The following is a 14107-nucleotide window of genomic DNA, read 5'->3' as shown; positions in this document are numbered from 1 at the left end:
TCAGCGAAATCAATTATGTCTACACATCACTCTTTTAATGTCAAGGCTTTAACCAACACCACAAGCAAACATAACTAAAAACACAACCAGAGAAAGCCTTTCAGCATCTTTTATGCAGAGATATTTGGAAAAGCAGACCACCAATTTAATGCGTGCTGTAATTGGTTCCACTCCCTGCTAGGAGTACAGTGCAAAGGTACACCTACCTGTTAGATTGTACTGGTATTGGAAGCAATTTTGGTTAAGAATACATGGCTTCATTTGTGACACTTCGGGGCAGGGCTTTGTATTGACAGAAGATCTTAGCACTTGTCGAGTTCGGGTTTGCATAACAGTTGGATCACACACCTATACACAAAAAGTGAGGGAGAGGACAGGAGACCTCAGTAAATCACACTGCCTACTGTTGCTACTTGCACATCCACAGCCACACCATGCTATAATATAATGACAGAATCACAAAATGTTAGGGGCTGGAAGGGACCTTGAAAGATCATCTAGTCCAACCCTGCTGCCAGAGCAGGGTCACCTAGACCAGATCACAGAGGAACACATCCAGGTGGGTCTTGAATATCTTGAGAAAGAGATTCTGCAACCCCCCTGGGCAACCTGTCCCAGTGTTCTGTCACCCTCACAGTGAAAATTTTTTCCTCATGTTTCCATGGAACTTCTTATGCCTCAACTTCCACCCATTGCCTCTTCTCCTGTCACTAGACATCACTGAGCAGAGCCTGGCTCCAGCCTCTTGACACTCACCCTTTTCACATTTATAAACATTGAAGAGGTCTCCCCTTAGACTCCTTCTCTCCAAACTGAAGAGACACAGCTCCCTCAGTCTCTCCTCATTCACAACTACGTTCTAAAAGCATATGAAGTAATCAAAATGTGGTTTAAATGTAAGAGTCCAGTATTACCAAAAGTTTCTGCCCACCTCAATTTGGCTATTTCAAGCACTCCTACACTACTTATTTCCATATTTTTTTGGTAAGGATCCTTGGGGAGAATGAAATAAAGACAGTGTCATTCTGCTGTGCTCTACTTTCCTCCTCTTTCCAAGTAAAATGCAATAGTGCTGAATAATGGGAAAGGATTTCTGCACAATTAATGCTTTTTTTAAGTAAAAAATGATGTTACAGCAAAACTTTCATTTCTAGGAAGGACATTTGTAATTGCATAACAGTTATGATGTTGACAAGAAGATGGGGTGACTTTTCGAAGTATGTGATACAAATCCTGGTGTCCAACTGCCTATAAAGCAGGATTTGCTTGTTTACATTTCCACATGAATACAAACCAAGGTCAGTTTTCATTTGTTTGTACATCAGAGGCAGGAAAAACGGTTTTAGCAGCCTGCCATCCTCAGTCTCTTAGCACTGTGGTATGGGGCTGTTTTCCTTTCCATCTCACTGCAGCCTTAGCAATACTGACCAAAAAGCTTTCAGCCTTGCAAGAAACATCCCCTTTATGTAAAGCATCTGCTCATCCTCACAAATTCCCTTCTGCAGCAAGAGAGCTCTTCTCTTTGGATGCCAGACAGGGGTTTCACCCAGCACTACCTCCACACATTTAAGTTTATCACATGGTTTATTTAATTCAGGGCTATAGCATAAGCACTGGCTGGGCCATTAGAAAGGCAGTGCCACCGCTGTTGCCCCAGCCCCTGCTGTCACCTCCCTGTCTCATGCCAAAGGGAGCTATTTTAGGAGGGGGGAGTTGCAGTGGCAAAGATTAAACACCTGAGACACTGGGCAAGACTAAGGTGAAGACCACTAAGGATCACTGCTTTAAATGACACCACAAAGGAGTCTAAGTAAGCTTATTCTAAAACCAGAACGATTACAGGAACATGTAACAGCCACTTTGGCTGCAGGACTGGGACAGAAAAGCAGCCCCAAGGGCAGGGGCTCTGACCTGTTGAAACTCAGCAGAGTCTTCCTGCAGTCCAGTACAGCAGGAATGGGTGTGTGGAAGTGGCTGCCCCAAACTTTATGGAAATAAAGCCTCATTAAAGGTATTCACAAACAATTACTGAAGAAGATGACCTATTTAATTCCCAACAGCCTGTCATTAATACTAAAGAGCGCTCAGGAACAAACAGAAAATATGAAAAACCCTCCAAAGCATGTAGAAAAACATTTCCATAAATGCTTGGGAATTTTCCTATAGAGTAGTTTAATTAGAAAAAATAACAAACAGTTTAAAACCACAAGCTTATTATCATGCAAACACTGAAGCCTGCATGGGGGAAAGTATGGATAATTCCTGTATTGTGAATATTAAAGAGAAATGCAACGGCATTGCAGCACAAATCTAGACCTCAGACGGCTGTAAACTGGATTAGTTGCACAGATGATAGCATAACTAAACAGAATAAATATCAGGACAAATTGGAAAATACTCTAGTCTTAAAACACATTGTCAGGACCTATTTTCTTTATGCTTACATCATATGAAGGAAATTCTATTATGTTCCTATTGCTGACACCTGCCTTGTCAAATGATTTTAAAAGCTAATCTTATTTGAATATCCAAGGTCACCTAAAGTACCCAATTGCTCTTAATTATCTGAAAATTAAACCTGTGCTAAGTGTTTACCAATAGTTTACTGCCTTTTCTACAACTAAATCTGATTGTTCATCCTCACACCTAACGCTAATAACTTAAATGGTTTGCCAATAAACCAAAGCAACTTAAAAAAAGAAAATCAAAGGAGGAATCTCAGTAGCTATTCCTAATTAATGTTTCTCTGCATTATGTTACTAAAGGGAGGGGGGAAAAAAAAATCAATGAATGCTGTGAAAGAAGTTAAGTCTCTGTCACCTTGGCAATACCTGCTTTTACTCACTTCAAACTTGCAGACTGACAATATGCATCCTTTGCAGATGGGTACCTTCTTGTAGCAAAACGTGGTGCTTTGGGTGGGCTCTGGCTTGGGGCCAAATGCCCACCAAACCTGCTCTATCACTCCCCTTCTTAGCTTGACAGGGGAGAGGGGGAAATACAACAAAAGCCAGTTATAAGATAGAGGCATTTTAATAATAGTAATAATAATAATAATAGTATCATAGTATAGTATCAGTCAGGGTTGGAAGGGACCACAAGGATCATCTAGTTCCAACTCCCCTGCCATAGGCAGGGACACACAGTATCACAGTAAAACTAAGGTTGGAAGAGACCCCAAAGATCATAGAGTCCAACCAGTCTCCACAGACCTCATGACTAGACCATGGCACCAAGTGCTACGTCCAATCCCCTCTTGAACACCTCCAGGGATGGTGACTCCACCACCTCCCTGGGCAGCACATTCCAATGACGAACGACTCGCTCAGTGAAGAACTTTCTCCATCATCATCCATCATCTAGGATCATCTAGTTTCAACCCCCCTGCCATGGGCAGAGACACCCCACACTAGATCAGGCTGGCCAGAGCCTCGTCCAGCCTGGTCTTAAACACCTCCAGGGACGGCGCCCCAACCACCTCCCTGGACAACCCATTCCAGGGCTTCACCACTCTCATGGTGAAGAACTTCCTCCTCACATCCAGCCTGAATTATTAATAATAACAATAAGCAGCAAAGGTATTTTCTAACCTGGTCAATTCTATTCTATTCAAAGTAATATACTGTGTAGAAATTAAGGGAAAGAGAGAGAGATGTTAGTTTTTGCTTCCCATCAGCATGACGATGGTTGGTCTCAGGAAGCAGGGCTCTCTATGCTTAGTGGTTCCTCTGGAGGACAGATGCCATGGACAAATTCCCACACTTCCTCCTTTCTTTTTGTTCTTATACCCCGAGCTGATGTCATATGGCATAGAATACCCCTTTGGCCAGTTTGGGTCATCTGTCTCAGCTACATCCCTTTAGTGTACTCTTGGGGAGGGGAAAAGGTGGAAAAGCACAGCCTGGGTGCTCAGCTCCCCAGAAGCCAAAACACTGGTGTGTTATCAACACAGCTACAGCACTGCAAAGCACAGCACTAGAAAGATGCTTTGAGGAGAATTAACCCCAGCTCAGCCCAAACCCAATACACAAAATAATATTATTTCCCCATCCAGCACGGTCCCCATTGTGCTTGACTCCAGGTCACTGACACAGCTCAGCACTGCACACACTGTCACACAGCCACCCAGATTTCCTGGCTACTGGGACCATTTTCCCTCTCAGATGTCCTCCTGGTGGATAGCAGAGCATTCCAACAGGTCAAAAGCTATCTGGTGTTTTCCAGGATCCGAATAAAGGCCTGGTTTACTGCAGCTCCGAAGGTGCTGTTGTCACTGCACTGATGAGCCACGTTATTCAGAAGCCAGAGCTTTTAACAGTTTTGACTAATAAAGAATCTTTGTAGGAAAAGTGCTCATTTAATCAAGCTGAGTACACGGGAAACATGCAAAAATTCAAAGTCGGCAAACTGTAACTAATATCCTGTAATATTATTTGTTGAATTTCTCTTTACGTCAATTGAGAAGTCAATTTAGTTTTATAATTGATTTTCTGGCCTCACTCTTTCAAGTTAACTATGTTAAAAATTGAGCCAAATATATATGGAACTGAATAAGCAGCAGGAGGGAATGACTTGTAAAGAAAAAGATGAAAGCTGGGATTTTCAAAGCGGCAAGAGGGAGCTGAGTATCCAGCTACCCTCACTTGGGCACAGGACTTGCAGGACTCCTCCAAAATCCCAAGCTGGACAAAAAAAAGAAGTATTTGTGATGTGGCAAAAGTTGAGGAACAGCTTTGGAGACCCAAAGTCACTAGGGGACTTGACTGGTAAAAGTTAAAGAAGAGGGACTGATTCCAACACAGAGATGCTGAGAGTATTAACAAGCAATAATGAACAGACGTGTGTAAGCTGCATAGCAGGAGGAAGAGATGATGTCACTGCTGTCGCCACTGCCATCACTACCAATGTTATGTGCCCAGTCCTGAAATTGGATCTTAAAAACTACTGAGAGAAAAACTGATCACCATCAATGGCAAATTACATTTTTAGGAGGCAGGACAGGAACAGCAGTCAGTAATATTAGGGAAGCACAAGAAAGCAATATTACTGGAGTAATTGAAGGAAGAAGTTATCACAGAATTAATTAAGATTGGAGTGAGATTACAGAAGGAGTTGATTCTGAATACTCTCCCAAATGAAGAAAATTATAATTTGACTGTTCAAACACTCTTCCATATGAAATAGTGAAGGTGTCATTCAGGTACTTGGATCAAGACTGGATCTGCTCTGCCCCAGTAGGAACCCAACTTTCTTACCACAAGCCTATATGAATCTACAATTTGGGGGCTTTAAAATAAATAAACCCCACTGTGATTCAGCAATCTTTTACTGAGTATCTTCATTTACAGCTCCTCTCTTCCCACTGAGTGGATGCTATACTTTCAAAGACATTATTTTACTTCCTACTGTTCTATTAATAACTACTACTTTCACTGATCATAGATAAAGCTTTTTAAAAATTACTTTTACATTAAGACAGCCATTACCTCCTGTAAGGTAATCACAGCTGGTTTGTGTTCAGCATTAGACAACACTTTGTCAACAGCAGAAGCACAAGGCATGAGGAAAAGGAAAGCCAAGTACATACAACAGAAGGGTGTCAGTGGTTGGAGCTTTGACTTCTATTTTTATGATAATCTTTTTATGGTCATGCTACTTTTTCATGCCTGTGGTTACAAACCCTGTAATCCTGTAACAAGTTTCCACACTTGGAGACTTTGGTATGTAACCATGGGGTAAGATTGGCTGTAATGGCAAATCTGGTTATGCAGAAATTGAAAGCTGAGGTGATAGACTTAGACTGCAATGATTTATTAAGGTAGATTCAGGCAGCGTCAAAGGCAGGTCATTGCTGACCAGAGTGCAATGCAGAACCCTGTGAAGGTGATGAACTTCTCCACATGCACAGAGGTCACCAATCCATGCTGGCATCCAGATAGAACAGTTCTTGCACAGACCTCCTGTAGACAGACAGATGGGCAGAGTCCAAGGGCATGAGATTTAACACATCTAAGTGCCGTGTTCTACACTTTGGTCACAACAACCCCATGCAGCACTACAGGCTGGGGACAGTGGCTGGAGAGTGGTCAGGCAAAAAGGGACCTGGGGGTACTGGTTGACAGTAGGCTGAACATGAGCCAGCTGTGTGCCCAGGTGGCCAAGAAGGCCAATGGCATCCTGGCCTGGATCAGGAATAGTGTGGCCAGCAGGAGCAGGGAAGTCATTCTACCCTGTGCTCAGCACTGGTTAGGCAACACCTTGAGTCCTGTGTCCAGTTCTGGGCCCCTCAGTTTAGGAAAGATGTTGAGTTGCTGGAAGGTGTCCAGAGAAGGGCAACACAGCTGGTGAGGGGTTTGGAGCACAAGCCCTGTGAGGAGAGGTGGAGGGAGCTGGGGTTGCTTAGCCTGGAGAAGAAGAGGCTCAGAGGAGACCTTATTGCTGTCTGCAACTACCTGAAGGGAGATTGTAGCCCGGTGGGGGTTGGTCTTTTCTCCCAGGCAACCAGCAGTAGAACAAGAGGACACATTCTCAAGCTACACCAGGGGAGGTTTAGGCTGGATGTTAGGAAGCAGTTCTTCACAGTGAGAGTGATTGGCCATTGGAATGGGCTGCTCAGGGAGGTGGTGGCGTCACCATCACTGGAAGTGTTTAAGAAGAGACTGGATGAAGCACTTGGTCCCATGGTTTAGTTGATTAGATAGTGTTGGGTGACAGGTTAGACTTGATGATCTTGAAGCTCTACTTCAACCTGGTTAATCCAATCCAATCCAATCCAATCCAATCCAATCCAATCCAATCCAATCCAATCCAATCCAATCCAATCCAATCCTATTCTATTCTATTCTATTCTATTCTATGGAGAAAAGGATGAAATTCAGCCTCTTACTTGGGTCTCAGCTCCACAAGCATCTCCAGTGAACTACAATAAGAACAACTCTGGAGACCAACTGAAACAGTTCTATGATTCTATAATTCTATGACTCTCACCTGATCCTTCTAGGAAACTGAGACTCCACTCTGCCAGAGCCCTGGTGCTACCAGGAATGTCATCTGAGAACCACGAGAGTTTAGTGTCTGCTAAGCAATATGGCTGGACTTGATGATCTCAGATGTCTTTTCCAACTGAAACAATTCTGTGATTCTAAGTGGCAAACCTTTGTCTGAATTCTGCCTCTGTCCTGGACAAATGAAACCCACTTTATGGATCAAAGAAGGACAGTGAATATGGGTGCTAATTTGACACAAACATAAGAGAGGAAACAAGTCCTAGGAAATCGAGGTAGATGTGATGCACAAAGCAGAAGCTCAAATGCTTGAAGAACTTTATGTACCTTCATGGTTAGATGCCAACTCAGTTTGGCAGTCGAGTTTTACAGACGATCCTTGTTGAATTGAGTCCAAATCCTTTCTGTAAGCAATGAAGTGTGTAGTGCAGGCAGGTGCTTCCTTTGGAAGAGGTGATAGGAATGGATTTCTGGATGGAAGTAACAATGGGGACCTAACTCAGGTGGCACATTAATAGCCTACAGCAGTAGGAAGCAAGTTTCTTTTCATGGACAACTGTACTGTCACAACCTACTTTACTGTATTAAATCACACCATTTCCATTATCCTTTTCCATGAAGTGGAAAAGTTGAGCTAGAGCCATGGATCTATAGGCCAGATTATATAAACTACTACAGAAACAAAATATTTCAAAGCAATAAGTGGTGCATATAAATGTAAGACAGGAATGAATCAGTTTTCCCCAAAGGAACATTTAAAAGTCACAGAAGCCATAATCTTGATTCTATGGAGTAATTCTTGGCACTCTTAACTATTGCATTTTTAGCATTTCCTTTAGGCAATCACACCTTTCTACCATGACCACTTGTCACTGTTGTAAGCTAGCAAGAAGTGAGGGACAGAAACATACACAAAGGATGTACCTAGCCCTTGCCTCAGACAGTAACGGAAGAAACAAAGCACACAAAGTTTTGTTCTGAAAGAGAAGGATATTAAATAAAACTGTGAGGTTATGAATGTGAAGTTCCAGAGCTGTTAGCGTATCACACAATAATGTACACAATTAGACCTTCTTTGTGATGGATTTTACAAGCTGACCGCTGATCTAGGCTTTTGTACGCATTATAATTGCACAGCACAAAGGCTGTAACCTATTAGAGAGCCCTGTAAGCTGTTTAACTTACCATACAGCTTGTATAATGCATACTGCACTATAAATAGCTGGCCACATTCTATTTAACTGGCTATTCATAAGGAAACATACAACCTCAAACTAAGGTAAATGCATTGGCAGCAACAAGACTTGACTATTTTTAACAGTGCAACGAACCGTTGTATTGTTCGTGCTGATGTGGATGTTTTGTAACAATTTAACAAGCCATTTACAATAACCTGAGCAGTCTTTTGAAATGAAAATGCAGCTGCATAAATTTTCTTTTTAAGATGCATCTAGGTGCTGAAGCCTTATCTAGCTCCATTTGGAACCATTAACTTTAAAAAAAAAAATTATTGTTAATAAAGATGAATAAAATGCAAATAACTAATCTAAAAAATACAGAAGTAGCCAACTTTTGGATAAAGCTATAAAAAAACCCCCCACAAACACTTACCCCCCAACCCCCCCACCCAAAAAAAAGAAAAAACCCCAACAAACCAATGACAATCAAAAAAAACCAACAATCCAACAAACCACAAACAGAACCCAAAAACTCAAGTCAGAGCTCTGCATAAGGAGCAGGGCATATTCTTCCAAAAAGTCTTGGACCAGCAGAAATCTCACGCCTAACTTCTGATCTCTTGGGCTACAAATACAACCCTGCTCAAGATTCACTCTTCAGCCTTCACACTGCAGGTCCTCTGCCAGACCAATGCATGGAGGTTATAGTTGTGATGAAGATTTCAGCAATGCACTGTGTCAAGAGTTAGGGCTGGACCAGCCATTAGATGAGAGACAGACACTTTCTATTAACCCTCTCCCTTCCCAAAGGGGAAGAGAAAGGGAATAAGGGAGAGAGACTTATGGATAGAGACTTATGGATTACAGAAGGAAACTAAACCTACTGTAATGAAAATAGAAGCAATAAAATGAAGTATTTACAAATATATAAAACCTCATCATTGAATCCAACCCCTCTGATGGCAATTCCATCACTTTCACCACTGATGCTGTGGGCAGGTACTGAGGAATTCCCACACTGGACTCAAGTGGCAGATGGGAACTAGATTCAGGAGCTGGATTCTGGAACTGGATTCAGGAACACAGGGACTGGGATCAAAGGAGAACAGACACCTCCTTGGATGCTGGCCATTGAAGAACAGGCTTGACCCTTATGATTCCCTCAGCTTTATAATGAAGGTGATGTACAATGAAATCCCTTGTTGGCCATGCGACCTTGTTGGTCACCTGTTCTGTCTGCTTTTCTCTGCAGGTTTCTGCACTTGCAATGCAGTACCCAGGATTTTCAGTGACCTTGGTCTCCATAGAAGCAAGTATAAGCAAGAGCCTTTCTGCACACCAAAACTTAATAGCAACATCAAGTGCTATCACTCCTAGAAGCAGATACTGTCTGTGAAAACATGTTATTAACTTCAGAAAGAGCCACCACTTAGAGGAGCCCGAGCTGAAAAGTAAAATCACTGAACAGAATTAGTTCTGTTCTAGCTCAAACCAGGACACACACAGAGCGAATCCCAGTGACTACAGAGTGCACAATTTCTCTTGGCATTTCACAGCTGTAATGACTCGGCATGGTACCTACGATGCAAGCCGCTGCAAGGCCTGAGAGTTGGCTGTATTGCCTGGTGCCACTTTCAATACGATCAGTTGTTGCAGTATTACGTCCCAACAAACTGATTCAAGAGAATAACAACTCCATTGTCGCAAGTCCTGAGCGTTGTACGTTGCTATTGATCCATGAGGAAAATGCTCACTGAAACAGGGACAGCTGTTCTGACTCGCTAGACTTGTAACCTCCTATAATTAACTAATTTTGGACCTCTCGGAATTAGCTGCTACACATGCCAACAGCTGAGGCAAACAAGGAGGCCACTCTGGTCGGCTATGAGGGCTGCCACAGCTCTCCACACAACAAAATAAATGTGAGGTAATTATTTCAGGGGCTTGTAGCACAACTCGCATATTAACTCTTTTAAAGAATGCTTTGATGAATTCAATTGAAGTCAATTAATTACATTTCCAAGTCAGATGCATACAAAGTGGAGACACCGCAGGTAGTGCGTGCTATTCGATCACTGAATATGTAACAGAGATGATGGGATTTCAGTTTCCAGATTGTTTAGCTGAGGCTTTGAGCAATCAAGTGATGATGTCTGACTGAAAATGTTATTGTAGCTGGAACGAATATGAAATCTCTGAAGCAAAATGCAAGTCAATCTAATTTGCTCATGATTCTCCCCCCCCCCCCCCCTTTTCCTGACTAGCAAGCTCCAAACTGTTATTTTAAATGACTTTAAAGCCTTGCTATTTAAGTTACGTGGATGTTACTTAGCGACAAAGAAGAAAACTTTATGAGCCAAAAAATAAGTCTTCAATCAGAGAGAAAACCATTTTGAATTTACTGCTCACAGTAGCAAATGTGAGAATAATAGGGAAGCTTTAAATCGGTACTTTTGAGTCGAATCCAGCAAGCAGACAAAACCTCAGAAGTAACCTCAAAGTATTACATTTCAGGCAGCTGCATTTCTGGGTCATGGCAAAGTACCATTAAAGCAAATACTAAGATTTAGCTTTGTGGAGCGGTGTTAAACAGCATTAAAATCAAGATGCAAAAATTGCAGCTGAGTTGGAAAAACATAAAACAAAGATGGGAGCATCTGAAATCACAGAAACCCACCCCCTCAGAAACACAGATGTGTAAAAGCGAAAGGGAAACGCAGCCAAAAAAGGTGAACAAACACAATGGTTTAACACAAGTATTGAAGAGAAAACTTCCTATTGACAAAGCAGTCACCACCTTTATGACTCATTGATTTCAACATGATTCAAGATCATTTACCATCCTGAAAGTGGAAAATTCACATGGGAAGAGTATTGCTACAAGATAAAACCCGAGTAATACCCTAGAAAGTATCCAGAGTACAATGACATATTGACAAAAGGTACACTGGATAATCTAAAAGGCCTTTTTATATTCAGCTGATAAGAGCCAGTTATTCTGCTATCAGGATGAATTTACTATCAACACTATAAATTAGGAGAAGATCACCAAAGTGACTGGGGAAGAATTCTCACCTGACCAAAATGTTAAGTAAATATCTCAAATCAAAAAGCTGCTCAGGGAAAGAGGAGTCTGAAACTGTAATTGTTCATTTCTTGCAAACTAGAATTTGTCAAGTTTCATAAATTCTCTTTATCTCCAGCGAGCCAAACACAACCAGAGATACAGGAGGATTTCCCACAATGCTCTTTGGCAGCTGACTCACAAGAGTGCTACGACTAAAAGACTGCCAACTATTTTGATACAAAATCTAAATGTGCTTGGAAAAGAGCAGTCAGGATGTAAGGTTTTGCCTTTTCACTGCAACGTGATGTGATACTTCTTCTTCTTTTTTCTCTTTTTTCCCCCCAGATTACTTGAGGAAGAGAAAGGAGACAGGTGAATATTAAAAAACTGTTTTATATATCCTCAGAAGCCTGGCATTTGCTTCCAGCTTGGCATGAATCAGAAACCATGTATGCCAGCTACTGAGCAGAATTTCCCTCAAAACAGTTAAATAGACAGCCCTAATGAGCAAGAGGTTCTATGCATGCAAACTTACTGATGTGGTTTCAGGCTCTAATGGAAGATATTTGACACAAGGTTAGAGAGACACCAAATCTAACCAAAAGGCTTAACATGAGATTGAGCTCCAGCTGCAAACTCCTGTATTTGGGTGTCCAACCACTGGAGCTATTTGAATGACCACACATACCTCCTTTGTCTCTACAACTCCATTGACCATGTCCACTAGCTTGTGGCCATTCTCAGTGGCCATCTCTCCTAGTAGCAGCTCAGGAGATGGAAGGTTGTACAAATTACCCTGGTGTTGGCAATGCCTCCCTTCTGGCCACTGCAGTTTTTCTTTTCCCCAATATGGGCACCATTGGGCAATGAATGAAGGTATGAACCCCACTGCTGTATAGCAATGATGTTCCCGAAGTTCAGAGAACAGAGAATCTCAGAAGTCCTCCCCAGAAATCCTTTATTGCTGCATTGTAGAATCCCCAGCATTACAGAGTCAGAGTTCCACTTACAGAAGTAGTCCCGGAAGCCTTTAACAGATGAAGCAGCTAACAGAAGTCCTGAGCATGTCCCTCACAGCATCCCTACACAGAAGCAGCAAACTAAGAGAAGCAGAAGTCCCCAGCAGCCCTAACCAAAGATCCCTAACCTAAGTCCCTAACTGAAGAGAGAAAGTAACTATTGATCAGAGTGGCTGTCTTTCATACTCTTTGTTATCAATCACTTAACCAGTAAAATACAACCACATATATAAGCTAAAATCTTTTCTCATCATATCAAGGAGGTGGCTTCTGCAGCATGTTCCAATCAAAGGGTGCCAATGTGAGGATGCTGTTCTTGGAACACATGGAATGTTATTGTTTTGCTCCATGCAGCTAAGGAATTGGTCAGCTAAGGAATCATGCACTCTGCAGGCATCCAGAAGCTGCCTCAGAACACTGGCTACAACAGGCCTCTTCCCTTAATCCCTGCTGCATCCTACTGGTACAGGAAACACACCACCTTCACCATACAGCCATTATGCACTTAGAGCAATCCCACTGCAGCCAGGGAGGAACTGTGGTGTGTGGTCCTCTCTCAAAACAAAACACAAATAGCCAGAGTGGCTATAAAAGGGAGACAGCACTGTTGTAAACTTGTCAAAGGGAGGGTTTTATCTGTCCATAAAACTTCAAGCTGTTTATTGCCTCGTATCTGGACAGAACTATTTAAACACATGCTCCATCAGCACACAGTCATCTCAGTTTCACAACAAAGCATTGCAGAACAGCTTGTGAAACATATTGCTGAGTTAATTGCATTGGCATACAGATGCCCTCACATTTATGAATTAACATCTACCATGGCAAAAGGATGTATGAGGAGACACAGGGACTGTGGTACTCAGCCCTGTGACTGCCAAGTGCTACAATGCCTGATGGAATGCAGCCCATGAGATCTGGGCATCTCTCCTTTCCTGCTTCTGTGTGCTACAGAGGCTTCACCATTGCCAAAAAGGGGCCTTTAGGCAAAACCTCAGTGTCTTAAGCAGACTAGCACACTTAAAGCTCCAGCTAGTCCTTCATGACCAACTGACTGCCACCACGACACCTGAAAAACACTCAAGGTCCTTGAGGATCTCTGCATTAGTTGCCTGCATGCTAATAAGAAGAAAATCTGTCTCTGAAAAGTCAATGGCAAAGAAACATCCAACCACAGCGGGACTTTGAAAGGTATCCAAGCATCTGTACCGGTCGCAAGAGCGTTATACTTCATCAAAGCTGTGCAGCTCAGGGGGAGGCAAATGCAGGAAATGAAACACAAGATTTCATTTGACACGTTCTTACTGAGTATATTGATATGCTACACAAAATATTATGGAAGGAAATTACCTGTGTCAGCAGCAGTATAAATACCTGTCCAATAACCACTCAGAGCTTTGATAATGGCCCTGTTAACACAGGGGCAATGAATATATGTTTGTCACTTAAATGCATCCAGCAAGTCTATTAAAAAACCCCTTGAGATTAAACTTGGCACCTATTTCAACACCCATCAGAGAGAAACAATAGGTTTGACATTACATGCTAGGAGGCCAGAGAGTTTTCTCAAGACAGAATTTTCAGCTTTTTTCCGTCTTGCACACTTAGGAAAACACAGAGCATTTGGCAGGGCCTTGAATCCCTGCTTAATTCAGAAAGTTTTGAGTATTTCATGACATAACAAATTGTTCAGGCATCTTGCTGCCATACCCTTCTGTTGCTGCTGCCTCAAATCTTCCCTCAAGGTTTTGAGGAGGAGGAGATGCTGGACAGAAATAGTGTCTGTTGGGAAGGGAGAGCTGTCATTCTCTCAGGCTGAAGGCCTGTCTAGGGGAGTAC

General features: G+C 42.3%; 1 protein-coding gene across 1 annotated transcript in view; it reads right to left on the bottom strand.

Moving 5' to 3' along the window:
- Positions 1-14107, bottom strand: part of THSD7B (thrombospondin type 1 domain containing 7B) — a 296164-nt gene that overhangs the window by 24915 nt on the left and 257142 nt on the right. The window contains exon 17 of the mRNA XM_054177216.1: positions 207-348. Within this exon, the coding sequence (XP_054033191.1) occupies positions 207-348 (142 nt within the window). The remainder of the gene's footprint in view (positions 1-206; positions 349-14107) is intronic.

Source organism: Dryobates pubescens, chromosome 2 (assembly GCF_014839835.1).
Source record: "Dryobates pubescens isolate bDryPub1 chromosome 2, bDryPub1.pri, whole genome shotgun sequence".
Lineage (NCBI taxonomy): Eukaryota > Metazoa > Chordata > Aves > Piciformes > Picidae > Dryobates > Dryobates pubescens.
The sequence above is the reverse complement of the archived record's forward strand: the minus strand, read 5'-3'. Positions and strand labels throughout refer to the sequence as shown.